The sequence below is a fragment of the Panthera pardus genome, unplaced genomic scaffold (genome assembly GCF_024362965.1).
Source record: "Panthera pardus isolate Hobbes unplaced genomic scaffold, ASM2436296v1 HiC_scaffold_22, whole genome shotgun sequence".
NCBI classification, from domain to species: Eukaryota; Metazoa; Chordata; class Mammalia; order Carnivora; family Felidae; genus Panthera; species Panthera pardus.
The window spans coordinates 46,538,796-46,560,739 of NW_026526788.1; the positions used below are offsets into that span (position 1 = coordinate 46,538,796).

The following is a 21,944-nucleotide window of genomic DNA, read 5'->3' on the forward strand; positions in this document are numbered from 1 at the left end:
TCCAGGGTAAGGCTCATCTCTTGTTTGAGGGACAGGGAGTAGGGATGGCACGTTTAACCCTCAGCAAACTCACGAAAGGAATTACAAACCTATGTTTGCAGAAGGCGAATGTCCGCTTGTCAAGTGCGGACATGACCGCTTAGCCATGGGTGTGAGCAAAGCTCCAGCTGATTACCAGAGCTCGTGGCCCAAGGAGAAGCTGACAGCCACTACTGAGACCAATCTTCTTGAGGAGCCAACTGCCAAGTGATTAGAGCAAATTATTTGCATAGCAATAGCCCCTCTCTCATGGGATTGCTGTGATTATTGAAGTGAGCCAATACATAGCGATCACTCAGTCACAGACACATGGTCACCACCTGTTAACCGTGGCTACTGGGCCATTGCACGGTGACTTCCCAAAACATACACATACCGCATGTACGTGGCAAACAGTGAGTTAATGCTCAATACTAGGAGGCTTGCTTGAATCTCTTCTTCCTCATCCCTCACACCCAAGCCTTCAGAGCCAGATTCTATCCCAAGTGATCTCCTCCCTGGTCTCCTTGAGTCTCTGGGCCACCGTCTGTCTCACCAGGACCTGTACATGTCCCTCTGACTGACCCCCTGCCCCCGTCTCATTCTACAACATTCTGTATTCCATTCAGCAACTGGAGGAGTCTTTTTAAAATGCACATCAGATCCTTTTGGCCCCCTGATTGAACCCACCGTTGGCTTCCCATAACACTGGATGAAATGCAAACACTGTGCCTGGCCTTCAAGGCTCCACACTCTCAACTCGAACTCCCCACCCTAACTCCCAAATTTAAGTTTTGGGAAAGCAGGGACCCTGTCTGTCTTCTTCACTGCTATATCCCCATTGCCTGGCCCATGATGATTACAAGACAAATGTTTCTAGAATAAAAGAAGGCCACAAACCCAGGCAAACTCACTATATATTGCATTGTACCACTGAACGGGGCAGTGGGCACTCATGAAAATAAATCACTGCACCTAAGCTAAGTTCAATTCCTCCTCCTAAACTGGGAGCCTGTGGGGCTCGGGGGAGTGAGGAAAGAGTTTGTGCGTACCCAACTATATTTCCAAGGGGCCAAGGTGGCCTGGAAGAGAAGTGGCCGCAGAGGGGCCACCACATTCAGCTGCACAGGCTATGGGCTGCACAAATCTGGGAATGCCACTGATACAGCATAGGGTGCTCCTAGAGTTTTCAGATGGGGCATTGCAGCAGCCTTGGCACCCCCAACCTGCTCCATTGGGAGTGAGCCCCCACTGAGCCCCCTCCCTCAGCCCTGTCCAGACCCCTCTGTGCTCCTTTGCCCTCACCTGGTTTCCTTCTTAAGAATTCTCAGAGCAATAAACCAGAGAAAAATTCAAGCGATCCTCACCTGGGGAGGAGGGAGGATGGAGTATCAGACGGGGATTGTGCAGACTTGGGCACGATCAAACCCAGCCTTCAATCCTGTCTCTGCTGCTTACGGTCTGTGTGCCCTTGAACGCATCACTTTTCTGGGCCGTGGGCTGCCAGTGCACAGAGACGCTCAGAAAATCTGAGCTGGGCTGAACTGGGTATCCCTATGGCAGGGCTGGTGGAGAGATGGGAAACACAGCAATTCCACCAGTGTGAGGAGCTTCGCTTCACAAGAGAGTCAGCACGCACTTGCTGGTCTGCAGTCACCATGATGGCGAGCACGAAGTTACCATTATTCCTTCGTGCACATGAGTTCACTGTAGTTCAAAAGGGTCAATGGCTGCCCCAATTCCCACAGTGCTGGCGGTGAGACAGTGATGTACCTGGCCCTAGGGATGAGCCTTACAGCTCCTGTGAGGCAGCGGTATGCCCAAGGCCAAGGGGGATAGTAGTCAGAGACTTTGATCTTGAAGACTCAGCCCACTGGGCTCTCTCCAGCCCCACCCCATTCCACACCTGCCTTCCAGTCCTCTCTGTGGGGTCCATCCCCAGTGCCTAAAATTGGAGTGGGAGGGAGGGTAGGCCTCCTGAAAACAAAATCCCGACCCTATAACTGAACTTGGCTGTCAAGTCACAGCCTGACGCTAAGTCTGAAACCCTGGGACATCACTGACAGTGCTGATGACAGCCCAGCTGGGAGAGCAGCTATATTTAGCCACATGCTTGACCTAAGATGTTATCAGGAGCAGAACCACAAGGTTGGGGAGCGGGAGGGAGGGGTAGAGAGAACCCCCACCCTGTGCCGCCCCAGCTGTGCAGCCTTGATTAACTGCTCGGGTAAGTTTCCACTTTCTGAACAATCTTTGTTCCCAGTGTTAGGGAGACTTTGCGATTTGCCAAGCGATTCTGGTCTGGAGCTCCATATGCAGCAGGAGGTGTTCGGCACAAGAGAGGTAAGAAGTGTGCTGGCCGTGGGTCACAAAGCCAGGCTTTGCTTCTGTGTGTCCGGGTGCCTGCACCGGCGGGCAGTCTCCGTGCGGTGCATCGGTGCTGGGAAGGGGGCTTGGGCTGTGCCACAGGCTGGATCCAAATCCCAGATAATGATGCTCCCCGCCTCATACAGTTTTTGAAAATATCAAATGAAGTAGGACCTGAAAAGTGTGCAGCACAATACACTCTGCAACTTTCTCTCCCCTTCTGTCTCCTACTAGGTGGGATTTCATCCATCTCTCTCCATTCTGCGGATGAGGAAACAGAACACAACACTCAGAGAGGGTGCTCTGCCTAAGGTCTCAACCGGGGGCTCAGCAATATTTGTGTTGCAGACACATCAATATTTCCCATCTCTGGGTTTGACCTGTGTTAAATGGTCCAAGAAAATCGAGGTTGGGGGCGGAGGTGGTGGTGCTAATTTCCCAGAAGCAATCTTACCTCTGCTCTTTGAAGTGTCACGAAATTGGCTGGAGATTGCTCCCGTCAGCAGCAAGGCCCAAGGCTGCTGAAAACACTTTTAGCACCTGATTAAAAAGGAGCCTTCTTTTCCCGGGCAATTACCAGCCTGCATCTCATGATCTCATCCCAAAGACAAGAAAGAAGAAAGATGGAAGGCTGGCCTCCAGATACCCCGCAAATTGCTGAATGGCCTGGCCATGCCCACTGGGGGGTATGCCGGGCACAGCTTGGGCGAGGTGATCAGAGCTGCTGGGTTTGCCATGGGGTTCACCTGTGTCCTTTCCAACTCTGACAGAGGCCTCCCACGTGGGCTGTGGCAGCTGTGGTCTCAGTCATAACCAGGGACATTTCTGTGTATATCAGGCCCCATTTCCTACAACTCATCGTAGCAAGAAGCTGTAAAAAGGAAATACTCAATGCTGCCAGAGATGTGGTCAAACAGGCAGGCTTTCCCATTGCTGGAAAGCAATTTGGCAAGATGTATGCATACAGAGCTTAATAATGTGCATCTCTGCTCCGGTAATTACACATCTGCAAATACATCTTAAGGCAGTGAGTCCAAACAAGAGTAAATCTTACCTACAAACATCTTTATGGTGGCATTTTTCTAAGGAGCCAAATACATTGAAATCCCAGAGTATGGAATATTAAGCCATTAAAAATAATGTTTCACGGGGCATCTGGGCTTAATCGGTCAATTAAGCATCTGACTTTTGATTTCAGCTCAAGCCATGATCCCAGGGTTGTGGGTCAAGGCCTGCATTGGGCTCAGCGCTGAGCATGGTACCTGCTTAAGATTCTCTCTCTCTCCCTCTGCCCCTCTCCCCGACTCACACTCTCTCTCTGTCTCTCTCTCTCTCTCTCTCTCTAAAATAAGAAGGTTAACAAAATAATAATGTTTCAGAAGAATTCAGAATAACATGGAAATCCTTTCATTGTAACACTCAGTGACAAAAGAAAATTTTTTGTCTTTTTTTTTATTATATGAAATTTATTGTCAAATTAGTTTCCATACAACATCCAGTGCTCATCCCAAACGATGCCCTCTTTAATGCCCATCGCCCTCCCTCCCCTCCCTCCCACCCCCATCAACCCTCAGTTTACAAAAGAACATTTTTTAACTGTCCAGATTATGTGATGACAACGATATAAAAAATTAGTGAATGAATAGCACAGGGAACTGGTGTTAATTATACTTTCTCATCACTGCAACCCTCCCCCAAACTCCAAATTCCAGCAGACCTCCAAGGCAAGCCTCCTTAGCTCACTCTCCCACTCCCTACAACTTAGGCCCCACTTCGACCTGCAGCCTTGCAACCTTGAAGCCTGGGCAAAGATTCTCTGGCATGTACACACACACACACACACACACACTCTCTCTCTCTCTCTCTCTCGCTCTCTCTCTCGCTCTCTCTCGCTCTCTCTCACTCTCCATAGCAATGGAGAGAACATGACCTGCAATGTCAGCAGCCCACCAGCAGGGGGCTGAGGGACAAAGCTGGGTGGGGGCCAGGGCTGTGTATGTATCTCAGAGTCCCCAGTAGCCAGAAACAGAAGTGGGGACACAGGAACGTTAAATGAATGAGTGGATGCATCCGTAGGCCCATTCTTGGCCCTCTTTGCAGCGTCAAATGGGGAAATGGGATTTTCTGGGCAGTGATGGTGGAGTTTACATGCATTAGATCCCGCCACGGAAGAACAGTCCATAGCTAGTGCTTTGGTCTCTGGTAGATCACTCGAAGGGCCAATTCCATCCAGCTGCTCTGCAGAAGAGAGAAGCCAGGACTGGGGTTTGTCACACACACACCACATAACTCTGGACCCGGCTCCTTCCCTCTCAGGGCCTGCATTTCCCCAGAAGTAGAATGAGGAGGTAAGATGATCTCCTTCCATGATGCTATGATCCCATTAAGGATCACTTGAATGTATAATGAATTCTCAACACGGACGCTCTTCCAAAATATGAGATATTTGTTTCTTATGTTGTACATAGTAATGTGTACAAAGAACTTAGGGTAAGATCCTTAGAAAATTTTCTAATTAGAAAATAAGATCCTTAGAAAATCCTTAGAGCTAAGGAGTGAGCTAACAGTGGAAATCAGCTTCTTGTTATCTTTTCAGTAAGATAATAATGCAAAGTTTGACCCCCAGGCCTGCCCGTGGTGCACACACACACACACACACACACACACACTCACATTCATACATGCATGCATACTCTGTCATACTCACACACACATCCATATACATTTCATCATCACCTCCACTCCCTCCCCACCCCCCACAAATTACTGTATTGTAAGTGTACGTGGAAAATGTTTAGGAATGAGACCAGCCAATGGAACGTAAGAGGAAAAGATGAAACTTGGGTCTGAATTAGGAGGAAATGACACTGGGGAAATGGAGGCCACAAGCTCCCTGGGGGGTTTAAAATAGATCAAAGTCTGGGCTATTTTTGTCTTTCTGGGGCGGGAAGCATTCAGGGGTGATGGTACTGACTTTTTGCCCAGAACACTTACTAAGGGCAAAGAGGCATCCTGGCACTGCTTTCTGTTGTCTAAACTGGTGGCCCCAACCACCAGGGCAGGGTCTGTTCAAAGACACTTCTCTTAAGGACTACAACATACCATTCTCTTAATCTGAGCTGCTTCTCACTGAGGGCCAACCTCACGTCAAGTATGGAATACACATTGTTTATTTAATCTGTACCAAAACTGCCAGGTCAATATTAGTCTGCCCACTTTATAGAGAAGACCACTGAGGCAGAGGGTGGATTAACAATGTGCCCATATCATATAACTAATAAGAGGCCAAACTGGACTATGCAGTCAGGGGTCACCCCTTTTCTCCCCTCTGGCTGCCTCGCCATCCCCTTTCATCCGGAAGGGTTGGGAGAGCATGGATGGGTGGCCAACCTTCCTTACAGGAGGCGGAAAACATTCCCTGAGGTCACAGCTCTGCCTTTAAGTCTTGCTCCTTGTTCAAGCCCAGCCGCTCTGGAGGTTTCCTCTCTACTCTGGGCTGACCTGGCATTTCGACAACAATCTCTTTTAATAGTTCCTGCAGGGTGTGACCCGGGTCTGGTGGTTTGATCTTGCTCCAAATTAGAACTTCAGTCAATGGCAGTCCTGTTTTCTGGTGTACACAATTCTCGTGGATGGCATCCATGGGTGGTGACATCATGTTTATGTCCGATTTGCCTACTTGGGCAATCCTTTGTTCTTCCCCTTTAGTGTAATTTAGAATCCTAGACTTTAATTGTAGGACTTTTGTCTGGCAGGGGGTGGTGGGGGTCAACGGTTGTCTTTAGATGGGGGTAGTTTATGTGCTTATTAGCCAAATATACTCTAATTTATATGAACAGCATGTATTTCTTTCCTTCTATCCCTGGATCTCCACATCCCTGGCAGTGAAGCTCGAGGCGGGGATAAGAACCTCCTGAACACCCAGACTCCACGCCCATCCTTCTCGACCCCTATGTTCTCTGGGGAAGTTCATGGGAGTTCTTAGACCCAGAGTCTGGAACCATGGCTTTGAGTTCTAGCTCTGAGCCCCATTCAGTGTCTGACTTTGGGCAAGTCATGCTGTTCTCTGGGTCTTGGCTTCCCACCTATGAAACATAAGGGATAAAAGAGGTAATGTGTGAAAATGCTTTGTGAAGACCAGCAGCTGCAGGGGAATCTTCTGCAGGGCTTGAAAAACAGAACTCTCTGGGGACCACCCACAGAGTCTGACCCAGCAGAGCCTGAGAATCTGAGTTTCTAACAAGCCCCAGGATGCTGATGCTGCTGTTTCAGAGTCCACACCTGGCGAATGGCTGGCTAGGAGTGAACGGACACACCGTGAGAGGTGCATTACGGCGACGCAGGGCAGGGTCTCGACGCCTCACCACCACCCACCCACTTTAGGGCCGTGTTTCCTCACCCCAGATAAGTATCATCTATGGAACTAGTGCAAAAACAAAACAAAACAGATTCTCCTGCGCCGACCCAGACTTACCAACAAGTTCCAAGGGAGAGGCCTGGTAATCTGCATTGGAACAAGCCCCCTGGCCAGTCTTATCATCAAGATGGTTGGGAAACACGGTAGCTTAATGGCTGGTTCTAGATGCAGAGACTTTCTGCGAAAGCAAATGGTCCATGTCCCCTCCAAGTGGGGACGTGGCTAATAAGTGACAGCTTCTTTTCCACAAGGGAGAGGTGTCCCCAGCCTACCAGCGGATACCTTGTAAGGCATGCAAGCCAGACTTCAGGGGTTTCCGATGGCCTCAGGACAAGTGTCAGAGAAGGAAGAGGACCTGAGTGGACTTCAGTGTGGTCCTCATCACCAAAAGAAACCTGCCCAAAGCAGCACACTCATTCACTTTTACACAGGCAGCTATGTCCCATCTCCGGCCCCCAAAGTTCCCCACACCAAGGAGACAATAGCACGGCTTGAAGCGATGGTTGCCATTCTGGCTGCACATCACACTTGCCCTCCCCTGTATGTGTGGCCGAGCGCGGCCCCAGACCGATTAAATCAGACACGTAAGAGGGCATGCAGCATCACCGTACGTGGTGCTCCACGGGTGACCACAGTTTGCAGCTGGCCCTGCGTTAGAGGGAAGACGTGGGCACAGCTGGCACTCTCACAGCTGCACGCCTTCCCAGGGTCTCACCCTTGGTCACCCGGCGTGCCCATCAAAAGACATGGTTACAAACCATACAGCATGTTCAACAAGAAGACTCTCCTTTAAAATAGGGGCGCCTGGGTGGCTCAGTCGGTTAAGCGTCTGACTTCAGCTCGGGTCATGATCTCGCGGTCCGTGAGTTCGAGCCCCGCATCGGGCTCTGTGCTGACGGCTCACAGCCTGGAGCCTGTTTCGGATTCTGTGTCTCCCTCTCTCTCTGCCCCTCCCCTGCTCATGCTCTGTCTCTCTCTGTCTCAAAAATAAATAAACATTAAAAATTTTTTTAATAATAAAATAAAGCCCCATTAAGTGATGTCTTTAAGTTCTGATATTTTTGAAAAGATGCTCACCGTCACTAATCATTCGGGAAATGCAAATCAAAACCACAATGAGATACCACCTCATGCCCATTAGGATGGCTACTAGCATAACCGTTTTAAAGACAAGAAGAAGTGTTGGTGAGGATGTAGGGAAGTTGGAGCCCTTACGCGCTGTTGGTGGGAATGTCAAGTGATGCAGCCACTATGAAAAGCCACATGGCAGCTCCTCAGAAAATTAGAGAGCCAATCTCACTTCCAGGCATATGCCCAAAAGAAATGAAAACAAGATCTTGAACAGCTATCTGCACACCCATGTGCATAGCAGCACTATTCATAACAGCCAAAAGGTGGAAACAACCCAAGTGTCCATGAATAGATGAACGGGTACACAAAATATGATATATACACACAGGGGAATATTATTCAGCCTTAAAAAGGAAGGAAATTCTGACGCAGGCTACAACACGGATGAACCTTGAGGATATTATGTTAAGTGCAACAAGCCAGTCACAAAAAGACAAATACCGCATGATTCTACTTGCATGAGGTACCTGGAGTTGTGAGATTCAGAGAGACAGAACGTAGAATGGGGGTTGCCAGGGCCTGAGGGGAGGCAGGAAGGGGGAGTTATTGTTTAAGGGGTGCAGAGTTCCCGTTTGGGATGCTGAAAAAGTTCTGGAGATGGATGGTGGCGACTGTTACCCAACAGAGTGAACACACTTAAGGCCACAGAATTGTACACATAAAAATGGTTAAGATGATACTTTTGTTTTTAAGTAGGTTCCATGCCCAACGTGGGGCTTGAACTCACGGCCCTAGGATCAGGAGTCACATGCTCTACCGACTGAGCCAGCCAGGAGCCTCAGTTAAGACGATAAATTTTACGTTAAATGTACTTAACCACAATTTTTTTAATGACATTTATTTAAAAAAAAAATAACCTGCTCTTTTATGGAGATGACTAGGGTCTCCTCCACGATAAGGTGGATTTTATTTGAACCACGTGCCGAAGTCAGGACTAATGCTAAGGCAAGCGTGGCATGCATGTGTCAGTTTTCAAAACAGCTCCTACCAAAGGCACTAGAGAATCCAGGAGACATTCCATCCTCTTCCCAAACACAGAAACAACCTGCAAGGGAAAAATTGTAAGTGAAGAAAGTCTCAGAAGGTCATATATCAATGCCGGGCACATGTTTATACGATTGTGTTTTGCTCACTCACCCCCGATGCTTTCATTCATTCATTTACTCTTTCACTGTACAAACAATTGCCAGGCACCGGGGCAGGAGGTACCCAGAGCACGGTCTCTACCTTGGTGAGCTCATGGCCCAGCAGGTCCTTTTGGGGAGAAGTGGGCCAGGGAGGGGCACGAAGGAAGAGGACAAGTAAGGGAGAACCGGAGAGAGGAGAGCCACGGAAGCTCTCACAGGCTGCAGTGGAACGATTGAAGGGAAACAGATGGAGAAAGTTCCCTGTGGAGCCTTGTCTGGGGACAAGGCTTCCAGGAGGCCCCAGGCTGTATCTGGTGTCCATCCCCTAGCACACAGGAGGGACCCAGCAAATGTTGTCTTATGACGTGTCAGAGCAGGGCTAATTTTTTTTTTAATTTTTTTAAGTGTTCATTTATTTTTGAGAGAGAGAGACAGAGAGACAGAGTGTGAGCCGGGGAGGCTCCTCAGAGAGAGAGGGAGACACAGAATCTGAAGAAGTCTCCAGGCTCTGAGCTGTCAGCACAGAGCCTGACATGGGGCTTGAACCCACGGACCGTGAGATCATGACCTGAACCGAAGTCAGACGCCCAACCAACTGAGCCACCCAGGCACCCCAGAGCAGGGCTAATTTTATGAGAAGCACAAAAATGCCACCTGATCTGGGCCTGGGAATGAGTTTAAAAAGCAGCCCAAACTGCACTTGCCTCTTGGCCTGGGTGGAGGTCGGTGGGAGAGACAGAGGAGGCCCTGCCCACCCACCGTGGGGTGCTGGGAGGCCCCGCTACCCATCCGAGACACTTCGGAGGGACAGCGCCTCTGCACAACTCTCTCTTCTCTAAGCCAGCGATGGATTGTTTTCATTTCATTCGGAATGAACAGCAAGACTAAACTGAGTCCAATTTCTGATCAGTGTCATTTCTCAGGCTTGCTCAGAGAAGGCAAAATCCATTAAACTACCCGCCTGCTCCCCTATGAGAGGCACTGAGCTCCCCGTGGCAGCGAGATGGGAGCTCTTGAGGGTAAAGACTCATTTTATGTGGATCAGTGACTGGCTTATTGTAGGTGCTTAATAAATATTCAATCATAACAATCTTAATTACTGGATTACATCATGTCTGTCTTAGGGTGGGATATAAATAAATAATGTCATAATAATAATGAGGCTCTCACGGAGCGCTGCTCAGTTTGAGTTCCCACCACTTCGCAGGCGGTTTTAATAAATTTGGGTGGATTTCATATTTCATGAAGACATATCTGCTCACAGCAGGTAAATGCTTCTGAAGATAAGCCTTATTTAGTATTAATGCCAGTAGGACACGTCCTGGTTTATGTCCTAGTCAAGGTTTAATTCAACACAACACGGCTCCCGGTTCTGCAAGTATTCGATGGTGTCCAGCAGCAAAGAGGGTGGTGGAGCTGGGGGTTTGGAGCCCTGGTTTTAGGGGAGACATTGAGACAGGCTAGCTCTGCTGCGATCAGCCATCCCTCTCCAACACCATCTAAACCATCGCCTGCTTAGAAAGCAATTGCAAACACCAAAATCTTCATCCTGACAGGTTAGGTAAAGGAGCGAAGTTACCTGATGGATGGTAGGAGGGCGTGTGCCTTATCTGAAGGGGCAGCCTCAGCCCCAGCACCTCCTCCCACGCATAAATGCTACCCAGTGGTGCCCAATCTTCCATTAAAAAGAACCAGAAATGCTGCTCTTGCCACAAAAATCTCCTGGTCTTTAAAAGCCACTAACCGATCCAGATTCTGTTAAAACAAAACCCTCCCGCAGCCTTCTGGGCCACATCCGGCCATGGGCCACTCTAGGCGAATCTGGGGCTTAGAGCTAAGAGCCAGGGATGTGCAAGCAAAGGTATATGCTGGTCGCTCCACGAAGGTCAGGAAAGAGCCAGAAATCACCTACCCTAATTTTTGAGCACCTGAGGTCTGTACTAGCTCTGTTATCTGCTCTATCAGTCATGTGACTTCCATAAATCCCTAAGACCCTCCTCCCTCTGCTGGAAAGTGAAGGGTCACAAGGTGGCAGAGCCTTCCTCAAAGGGCTGCACTAAGAACCAGCATCCCACAAAGTGATGGGGGAGCATTCTGCAGACCAGACAGCCTCACTGGTGCCAACAGAACGGTGACTAGTGGATGCCGGGAAGCTGTGAGAGAGTTCCCTGAAGTCTGGCCTCTGGAAGCCTCGGGAAGCTTCTGGAAACTTGTCTTGGGGATTTGGGATCTAAATGTCCCAGTTAGGGAAGCTGGAGGGGAAACGGTAACCTGCAAAGCCAGTCATCTGAGAGTGCACAGATTGACCCTGTCTCCACCTTGCAAGTTGCTTGAGTCAGTCCCTGTCCCACTGTGGCTGTCCCCTTCCTTCTCTGTGCCCTAAAACTGGACAGGAGAATGCAAATGAACCTCCTCTGGTGGAGCTGAGGTGCCTGAATGAAGTCTTGGTGTCCTCTTTCCCCCCCAACAGGAAACTAGATTAAAAGTATATGAGCTGGGCAGCCCATCTGTGGTTGTGAGCATCCCCCACCTCCTTCCTGGGACCCTCTGCAGCAAAGACAATGCCTTGGGGACTTTGGGATATGCAAGCGTCCAGGAAACAGTATCTGCCCCAGACACGGTCATCACATCACAGCACTGCCCGCAGGGGAGTGACCTCCCCAGCCCTTGGGAGAAAGTAGACAGCTACGGGCTTTCTAGAGAAACTCCTCCTGCACCGGGGTATTTTTAGCCCCACCATCCCATATAGCCATTCCAGGGGTGTTAACATCATGAGTGAAATTAGCCACTCACCTTTGCCAGGGGAAGGTGGCTCCAGCAAGGCTAGTGGGGTGGGGGAACTGAAGGTGCCCCACTAAAACTCTGGACTCAAGTTTCCTGCAAGTTGGTCCAACTATGATCTCTTGTCAAAAGTAGGAACAGGTTTTCTTCACCCTGCTGCAAATCATCTCAGTGAAAAATGCATTAGCATGATTTTTGAAAAGAAAAAATCAACACACACATATTCCACTTATGAAACAGCATCTGTTGGCTTTAGGTATCTTTTATACCTAATGCTTAGTGATACATTACTGGGGAACTTTTTTTACATAACTACCTTTTTACAGGGTTTTTTTTTCTTTCCTTGAACATACACATTTTTACTTGGTTACTTAACAATCTACCATAAATATTTTCTTCTATTTTAAGCCTTCAATTTTTAAGCCTAGGCTGAGCCAACCAAACTCTAAAAGTGAACATTTAATTGTTTCTGATGTTTTGTACACCTGCCAACATTTGTAGAGATGTTGGCCTTCTTGAAGCTACTTTATATCAAATAACCCTAAGTGAGGTTACCAGACAGACTGGAGTCTACGGGATGGGTCAGGCAGACCCAGGTGCCACCTCCAGTGCCACGTGGCCCCAGGGACAGTCTCAGATCTCACCCTGGCTCCCACAGAGCCGCCTGACTGCCGATTTCTCTGACTTCCCTGCAGCGTCTCTCTCCTTCCCCGGAGCTCCCACCTCCCCCCCAGCTCACCCTGACCCTCTCTTTCCACTCTTTCTCTCCTCCCTGCCCCAGAGAATTTTCTGTTTTTTTTTTTTAAATTATGGGACTTTCCAAATGTATACAAAAGTTCAAAAGATAGTATAGCAAACGCCCAACGCCAAAAATCAGGTTTCACGTACTCCGACCCATGACCCCATGTACTGCATTACTTAGAAGTAAGTCCCAGATACCATCTCATTTCATTCATAAATATTAGTGCAGGTCTTGTTAATAATAAAGCTTCGTTCTTTAACATACCATGATCATGCCTAAAACATTACTGCAATCCCTGAATACCATCAAATACCCAGGCAACACTCAAAATTGTCAAGTTTTATAAATGTTTGCTGCATTTGTTGGAATCAGAATCCCAAATGAGTCTAAATGTGGCATTTAATTGGTGTGTCTTTTTAGTGTCCTTTAATCAAGTGATTCTACTTGCCTCAATTTCAATGGTTTAGGTGTAAAAGAAATTGGTCACTTGCCCTGTAGAGTTTTCTATACCCCAGATTTTTCTCTGTGCTTCCTCATGGTGTCATTTAATGATTTTCTCTGTCCCTGGTATTCCTTTAATCTGGTAGTTAAATCCAGAGTTAGAGACTTGTTCGGATTTAGGCTTGGGGTTTTTTTTGGCAAGAATACTTCATGGGCAATATGTATTTTCTTTGGGGGCCCCATGGAGGATTGTCATCTTGACCTACTATTCTGCCAGGGGTTTGAAAATGATAATATTTAGTTCTACCCTTCCCTCCTTATTAGAGAAACTTTCCTTCATGCATCCTTTGGGTCCTTGAACTATTTTGTACCGCTCATACAGGAAAGTCAGGTGAGGTACTCAACCCTGCTCCACTTTTCAAAAGAAGAAAGCCACCCCCTGCACCTGCCCAGGGGACCACAGAAGGTGGCTTGAGTTTTGTTTTTTTGTTTTGTTTTGTTTTTTTCAGTATGATTATGAGCTCCTGGGTTCAAGCAAATTCGGTATGTTTCAGCACATCGTGGTTTTCATTCTTACCGATAAACACACTGTGCCACTTCTCACTGGTGGGAACCAATTCAAGTTGGCGCTGTGTTCTTTTGATATCCTCCCAGGGGGGTTTCTTAGCCTGCCTGCTTTTCGGTGTGACAAGGAGTTTCATACTCTTTCTCCTACGTTTTCTGCCTCAGCTCAGAGAATGCTTGTTCTTTTTAATGAGAAATCATGTTTAGAGACAAAAATCTTGGTGCCAAGGAGACTCATTGCTATTATGCTAGTTACTATGTTACTGCCTTTTTATTAGGAAATACTTTTCTTTTTTAAGACAATATACTTTCCCTTTATATTGATTTCACATTTGATCTCTTTACAGTTTCTATATAGTTCTTGATAGTTACACACTCTCTTCATATTGACATTCAAATATACAAGTACTGGGTCTTACTGGCCATTTTGATTTTATATTTGCATCTGTTTTCTCTAAAACAACTTGGCTTTCTAACGACATTAACATACTTAATAATTTGCTTTTTCCAGATCAACCTACCTATATTTTTGAGAACAGTTTAAGGTTTTACTTTACAGTCAATTTGGTGTTAGTCTGTATCCTGATTATGGATGCTAAGTCAAATCAGTGTATTTTAAAATCACTTGAAATAATTCCCCTCTGTGAAATCTTGCCACACCTACACATTAAGTTCATTTGTTTCACTTTGCTCTAATTTTTAGGGACTGCCTTTTTTTTTTAAGTGTTTGGACTGATCTAGCCTTATAATCTGTCAGGCACTTACATGGCCCTGCATTAAATCTACCAAACAAGGTTAGACTCAGAGAAGCCCAGCTCCTCCTCCCATTCCCACCACCTGTGCCTTCCCTTCCCCGCAAGTAACTTTTCTGGGTTCTTATTTCTCCTATTGCTTTCCTTTAATATAAGCAAACACATATAAATACCCACACATTTGTATGCTCTTCTTTTTGAGTAAATGGATAGCGTACGATCCCGTGAGTCTTCCCCTTGCCCTGGGAACGATGGAGACGTGCCCTGGTTCTTTCCCATAGCTGCACAGTGCTCCACTGCAAGGTGTAGCCCCGCTCTTGGTCCTCCACTCACCACCTCCTCACCCAGGCTCCCAGGTTCCTCAACAGATGCCGAGCTGCTGTCCCTCTCCTGCCCAACCCGATCTAGCCAAGGGGATCAGAATGACGCCACGAGAGCGACATCAGCCTGTTGTACTATCCGTGAGCAGTTACCAGCGCCCGGCTCTCGTATCCTCTTGTTAACTATTTGCAATGACCAGACTGGGGTTTGGAGAAGTCAAATCACAGGCCAAAGGGCACATGGTGGGTGTTGGTAGATCTGGGAATGGAACCTGCCTGTCTCTGAGGCCAGAATCTACAATCTTAGCCACGCAGCTGCACAGACTCTCCTGGCTGTGCCTCCCCAAGTTCTGTCAAGTGCCGCCAAGCATCACAAAGATTACAAGGGAAAATAGGTGGCTGGATCTACGTGGCGCCCAGGACTCACCTCCAAAGGCTTCCAGAGAGGCGGCAAGGTGGGTGGGAGCCCACCTAGGCTGAGTGCCGGAACCCCTGAATTCAATTCATCTCCTACTTATTTAACTCGTGTCTCAGCTCTCTTACCTGTAAATCTACCCCGGGGATGCAGTGAGGATAAAGCTTCACCTTGAGGGGGAAGCCACTCAGAAGCAGCAGCTTCTGGAAAATCACCAGGAGCAACAGTGAGGAAGGGGACTTGTTGTCCAGCAGCAGCTCCTTCTTCCCCAAGGATGGTCCTTGGACCAGCAGGGTAAGCACCACCTGGGAACTTGGTAGAAATACACACTCAGAGGGAGGGCGGGGCAATCTGTGCTTTCATCAGCCTGCCAGCTGACTTGAGAACCACTGCTCCAACATCAAGTCAACACTCTGAGTTCTTACTGGTGGGGAGAGACACAAGGTAGTAATGGGCCCCCTTCCCTTCACCGCCCTCCCATTCATCCACTAGCACAGGTTAGGAGCAGGGAAGGAGAAGGCAGACAGAGTAAAAGTCCTCCTGGAGCTTGCATTAGACAGAACATAAATCCATGACCAAAGAAGGAGATGGTCCTGTTAGGGATTAATGCCATGAAGGATATAAACAAAGTGGTGTGGTGGAGGATGACTGAAGCTAAGAGTGAGAGTCTTTAGATGGGATGGTCAGGAAAGGTCTGTCTGAGCAAGTGACACTTGAGCTGGCATTTGAACGGGGAGAAGGAGGCAGCCTTGTAAATATCAGGGACAGAGTGAGTGCTTCTAGCAGAGGATCAGCAGGTGCAAAGGCCCGGAGGCAGGATGGAGCGACATACATGAATGGGGAGCAAGGAGCCAGTATGGCTAGAACCAGTCTGAGAGAAGAGGTGCTTATATTGGTCCCTCTCTGACGTCAGAACAATCATACTACTTCTGGGTCAGAGATGGGTATGGAACCAAGAAACAAAGGCCTTCCTCCCCAGCTGCAGCTGGCAGACAGAGCAGGCAATGTCTGGGGGTGCTGAGCAGCAAAAGAGTGTACTTTGGCTTTGCACCCCAGCCCTGCCTTGAGATCCTCTCCCCTCATAGCCTGGCTGCTCTGTGTGATCCATCCACCACCTCTCTATACTGTAAGGAGAAGCAATTCTTCCAGGAGGCCCTGCTTCTATAGACACGTTAGTGATTATGGCACCAGGAAAATACTCAGTCTGGGGAGACAGGGTGACCAGACTTTGAAACCAGCTCTGCCATCAATTACATAATTTGGGGCAAGGGACTTTTACCTCTTTGACTTTGTTCTGCATCTGGAAATGGAGACAGGAATGATTCCCACCCCCCACTTCCAAGGGTTAGTGTAAAAACTAAAATATACGCTGGCTATGGGACAGTTAACCCAGTATCCAGTAGGTGCTTGGAAAATGGCAACTATCCCCATTTTTCTTCATCAGGAAAAAGTTTTATTTCTTAAGGTTCAATATTTTGCAGATAATGGCAGAACCAAATAATAATAATACTGGTGAACTATGAATACACATTTCTTGCTTAACTTCTGAGGGCAGAGCAACTGACGATGGAGAAATTCAGACATTCTCACCTTGAGCACATCAGCCTGGCCTCATGGATGTAGGCGGCAGTGAGGGGCAGGGTCACAGCCAGGAGACAAGCAGCCCAGCACTGCCCACTAGAGGTACGGCGTGAGCCACGTGTATCCTTTGAAATTTGTCAGTAGCCACATTGAAAGAGTGAAAAGAAACATGTGAAAACAATCTTAATAATAATATTTTATTAAAGCCACAATATGCAAAGTATCATCATATCAGCCCAAGATTCAATACACCGTTCAACCCAGAGCATTAGAAAGGAGATCTTTTACACTTTTTTTATTTTCTTTGGCATTGCTTTGGAAATCCAGGGTGCATTTACACACTTACAGCATGTCTCAGTTCGGACTAGCCAGGTTTCAAGTGCTCATTAGCCACATGGGCTAGGTGGTGGCTGAAGCGGACAGAGTGGCTCAGGGGTCGGCACGTGGGACCTGTGAGCCAATCTGTCCTGCCCGTGGTTTTGTGTAGTCTCGTATGCTAAAAATGACTTTTGCCTATTTAAATGAAACAATCAAAACAAGAGTATTTTATGATACGTGAAAAGGATATACAGTTCAAATTTGTGTGTCCATAAATAAAGTTTTATTGGAATACAGCCACACCCATTTGTCTACAGATCATTTCTGACCACTTTCCATGGCCCAGCTCAGCGGTTGTGACAAAGACCATGTGGCCTCTGCAGAGCTGAAAACATTTACTTTAGCCTTTTACAAAAAAAGTTTGTGGACCCATATGTTAGACAGGAGAGCACACCTCCCCCAACTCCTCCTGACTCTAGACTGCCAGATCCTTCCGTGTGGAGAGGTGACTTACATAGACTCCAGAGGCGCTGGCGGCCGACCTCTCAGCTAGGCCACCATGATTTTGTTGGTGTTTGGTAGCATTTTCATAAACTGGATTTACTTCATTTCACAGCAGGTTCTATTTCTTACATTGAAATCTTTCACTAGAAACTCTTAAGCAAAGCATTTCGAAGGAAAGGCCTTAAGGAGAGCCCCTCCGACCCAGGTGGCTCTCAGGTGACTATGATACCACCATCCTGGCACCGGGCTGGTTAGGCCAGGAGAGCAGCGGATGGGGTGGAGTGGGGGGAGAAGGGTGGGGTGTACCAGAAAACTTAGCCAGTGGACTGTTTTCCAGCTGTGGGCCGTAAACAGGGTCCCCCCACACACGCGCCTCGATAAATCCAACCCCTCTGAGCTAGGCACCAGACACGCATTATCAAGTAACAACCCTTCACAAAGGAGCCAAGCCAGAGTTCCCGGTAAGAAAATCCATTCGAAAGGAGGGGTCTGAGTGCTCAGGCCCCTCAGCAGGTGAGCAGCTCAGTGGGGCCTGAGCTCCAGAAGTATGCTCCTTACAGCGACGACCCATCCTGCCATCAGCCCTGAGGATATACTTTCACTGTGCCAACACTGAGGCACAGAATCCCCTCGGTTCCCATAACAAATCAGTAGCTAAGGAGGTGCCCTGGCCAGACTTTGCTCTCTCACCAGAGAGAAGCAAGGAAAACAGGTGGATGGAAGGAAGCCATGTTCCCCGGACTTGGGCTGGGAGAGTGCTTGTGTTGGGGGTTGGGGGGGGGGGGTGCAACAGAGATATACAGACTGGACAGGCAGACAGACAAACCCTCATCTGCATCCTCAGTGCCAATGTTAGCTGAACGACATCCAGGATCTCTGCAAGCCTCAGTCTGCCCATCTGTAAAGAGCGAGTATGAACAGACATCACACTAGGAGAGCATGAGGATTTAGTGAAAGAACGCACAGGCAGTGCCTGGCACATTATGCGTGCTCAGGAAATACTGGTTTCCTCATCGTGTCTTTGCTTAGCTCCTTGGCAGGTAGCAGTCCGTGGGGATCGAACAAAATGGTGCCGGGCCTGGAGATAAAGAGTATACAGTGTATAGGTTCATTTGGGTGAAGACTGAAAACAGTGCAGGGCACCGAGGAAAGGTTTTATAAGTGTTATCTAGCATTATTATTTTGTTGTTATCATTAAGCCCAGGAAATGCTCCACCCTTCTGAAGAAGTTTATTCGAACAACTCCTAAAGAAGGCTGAGAAGAGGCACCTGGGTGGGTCCGTCGGTTCAGCTCCGACTTCGGCTCAGGTCATGATCTCGCAGTTCGTGAGTTCGAGCCCCGCGTCGGGTTCTGTGCTGACAGCTCAGAGCCTGGAGCCTGCTTGGGATTCTGTGTCTCCCTCTCTCTCTCTCTGCCCTTCACCTGCTCACCCTCTGTCTCTCTCTGTCTCAAAAATAAATAAACGTTAAAAAATCAAAAAGAAGAAGAAGAGGAAGAAAGCGGCTGAGCACTCGTGAAGAAAACCTCCTGACAAGCGGTCCAGTATAACCACAATGGTGGAAGAAATGAGGGAGTTGCCTCATGCCATTTGCAGGGATGTGACTTCAAACACCCAGAACCAGAAATTCTGCACTGTCCTCATTAGCAGCTTTTGAACATTTCTGAATAACACAGAGGCAGACCAGAGTCATTTTGCTGCAGGGTTAGGTCAGTAAGCATCGCGTGTGTCCGGGCAAGAGCAAGGCCATTTTCATCTATGCAGTCAGGCAGCTGGGCACCTCCCACAATGTCCCAGAGGTTCTGCTGAGAGTGGGGGCCAGCGACGTCACCGCAAGGATGGGATGCCGTAGCACGCCGCCTGAGGACAGCTTTATTTATGCTCTTGCAGAATGTACATGCAGGCCTTGTTTTTCTGGCTGATTAGGGAGCCAGCTCACATAGCGTCCGCGGTTCTACATTTAGAATTGTGTCTTCATTCACATTCTTTCCACGCAGCTCACGGCTCCTGGACTGGAAGAGAGTGGTTACTTTTGCCTGGGCCCGTCCCCTGGGAAGACGCCAGCTCACCTCGAGCTCCTGGTCCAGAGTTTGGGCCGAGTTCTCTGGCTGTGCTCTGGGCTGGGGTGGTCCACACCGGTGTGCCCACCATGACCCGAACCAGATGTGGAATCCATGGCCCAGGGCAGGTAGGGCCCATTCTGGGAGAAATGGGATTCTACAGTGGTCAGCTGTGGTCAGGCTAGCCGGATGGGGCCCCCAGCCAAGCTCTGAGGGTTTCTGCTCCCAGCCCGGGCTCTTGCCAGGTCAACTGTGTTTTATTGTTCTCTCCTGACCCCTCCTGCTGACGCTAACAAAGCTGCCAGCCACTGTCCTGCCCCCTGAAAGTTCCCTGGGTCACCCTCATGTCTTTCTTTTCTCAGGCAGCCACTTGAAGCAAACACCGCCAGGTCCCGCCACACTGCAAACCTCACCGCTTCTAAGACTCCAAACCAGACATGCGGTCATGCTGTCCACCTGGGAAGAATTAAAAGTAAGCTGGGGAAGAAACATGCTGAGAAGCGGGAGGAAAGCGGGTGAGGAAGACCAGGGCCCTGCTTTGCCTCCTGTTACTCACACCCCAAAGCAAACTCCCCCATAAAACGAGATTTCGTGATGCAGCCTTCCCTAAAATCTGGAACAAAATGATCTGGGTCATACACACATAGCGTGCAAACTGGCTGTGAATCGTGCTTGAATGTGTAATAGGGGAAAAAAATGAACTAGAACGTCAAACCCATGATTTTACAGGTATTGTTATTCACCACAAAGCTCTGGTTTGTTTGTTTGTTTGTTTTTTAAGTCGACTTGAATTCTCTTTACAAAAATATAACAAGTAAGTGATGGTACGGGTGGTTGAAGGCATGACAAAATCGTCCCAAAAAATGATTAACATTTGAGAAGCTTTGCCGTATACAAGCGTATACATGTACACAAATTGATTTGATCTTCAACCCAACAGAACATAGGCAGTCTGTCCATCTTAAAGATGAATAAACTGAGGCACAGAGAGGTTAAGGGATTTGGTTGGTGTCAAATAACTGGGAAATACAAGGGGCCAGGGCTCTGAGTCTCTTGTGTTGTGCTGTGCTGTGTTGTTTCGTTTGCTTTGCTTTGGTTTTAATGCTGGCTCACATTTCAAGTTGATTCTTTTCATTGGCCAGGTTGGCTAGTGTTGGTTTTGGCAAGCAGGGGAGGCGGGTGGAGCGGGTAAAATCAAGGGGCTCGCTTTGAGTCTCCCTTAAGCCATCTCTGAATACTGATCAGTGAGCAGGTGTCCCTGCAGTCGGGTCCTAAGTCCCCAGGGCAAAAGGCAAGTAAGTTTTAAGGCTCTGGGGAGGAAAGGGGGCTGGATAACTCTGCTGTTAGTGGTCAGACCCCTCCACCTGCAGGGCAACATGGAGCCGTTCTTTCGGACTTGGTTCCAACTGACGTTCACAGACCCAGGTCCCTGTGACCCTGGCCACCAGCAGATTCAAGGCTGGAGGTGGTGCCAGGCCCTGAGTTAGGGCTGGGACAGAGGTTGCTGGCTGTGAGGAGCCCACAGGGGCGGGGTGGACGGGAGGCAGTCCACAAATAGATACAGAGATACAGTGTGGTGCAGACTTTCGGGGGCTTTGAGCACCTCAAATAGCGGGGCACCTGGTGGGGACCAGCCCCTGGGGTTTCCCAGTCCACGGGCAGGGGAGCACGAAAAAAAGCTCTTGAAAAGAAAGACAAGAGCTCTTGCTTTAAATCCTAACAGTGAGCAGACTGTTACAGGGCCAACTTGGGGAGGGTAAGGAAGGGGAGAGCTCCCAGGTGTTGGAAGGGCATGAACAAAGGCAAAGGGGTTGGAAGATGTCTGGGGATCTGCAGGCAGTTTGGAGAGCAGGGAACCCCGGGCCAAGACTGAAAGTGGCCATTGGGCCAGCCCCTCCCAGAGACAGAGAAGGGGAGCTCTCAGCTGCAGAACGAGACCCATCCACCAGCACTTGGACCCTACACGCCACGAGGCCTGCCCCGGCCAGGCTCACCAAGTGGGCACTTACCTTGCCTCTTCCCTGATTATTTCCCATCCTTCTGAAACTCTCACCCTGAAATCCCAGCCTGGCCGTCCCCCAGCCTGCAGCTGGGCGTGTTATTTTGCTCCAAAAGCACAGCAGAGCGCGGCTCCTTACTCGAGGAATGCAGGCTGCGGTCCTCCGAGGCGATGATGAAACGGGCTATTTCTGCCCCCGGGACATCAGCAGGCCTCCGGGCGCTGGCTCCAAGGCTCACACTATCGTGTTTTTAACGTTTCCCTAGACAAATGTTTTCCTTCGCACCCTGGGATCTTTGTATTTGAACCTGGGTGCTGAAATAGCTTTAGAAATCATTCTGGATTGAAGTTGGAATCATGGTTAGGGTCCAGCTCAGCGGCAAGCAATTTCTCACTCCCCAAGTTATC

General features: G+C 48.7%; 2 protein-coding genes and 1 long non-coding RNA gene across 7 annotated transcripts in view; 1 reads left to right on the forward strand and 2 right to left on the reverse strand.

Annotated features, from left to right (window-relative positions):
• The window catches only part of LOC128779057 (uncharacterized), a 93,060-nt gene extending 76,384 nt beyond the window's left edge, over positions 1-16,676 (reverse strand). The window contains exons 1-2 of the mRNA XM_053910123.1: positions 16,666-16,676; positions 15,204-15,387 (exon numbers count right to left, since the gene is read on the reverse strand). Coding sequence (XP_053766098.1) covers positions 15,204-15,387; positions 16,666-16,676 — 195 coding nt within the window. The remainder of the gene's footprint in view (positions 1-15,203; positions 15,388-16,665) is intronic.
• Positions 16,677-16,839: 163 nt separating this feature from the next.
• Positions 16,840-21,902, reverse strand: LOC128779017 (uncharacterized). 2 transcript variants are annotated; one of them, XR_008424862.1, is made up of 2 exons: positions 21,547-21,902; positions 16,840-19,489 (listed from the first exon to the last, which is right to left on the reverse strand). It is a non-coding gene; the product is annotated as an uncharacterized LOC128779017 (long non-coding RNA). The 2 variants fall into 2 exon arrangements; XR_008424863.1 differs by having other exon boundaries at positions 16,840-19,993; positions 21,547-21,655.
• CUNH10orf71 (chromosome unknown C10orf71 homolog) overlaps positions 19,554-21,944 on the forward strand; it is a 29,115-nt gene continuing 26,724 nt past the window's right edge. For 2 of the 4 annotated variants that reach the window (XR_008424861.1, XR_008424860.1), the window contains exons 1-2: positions 19,554-19,665; positions 19,900-20,009. The gene's annotated coding sequence lies outside the window, so the exon portion shown is untranslated. Of the gene's footprint in view, positions 19,666-19,899; positions 20,010-21,944 lie in introns of those variants that run through there. The other 2 variants (XM_053909689.1, XM_019444899.2) reach the window with 2 other exon arrangements.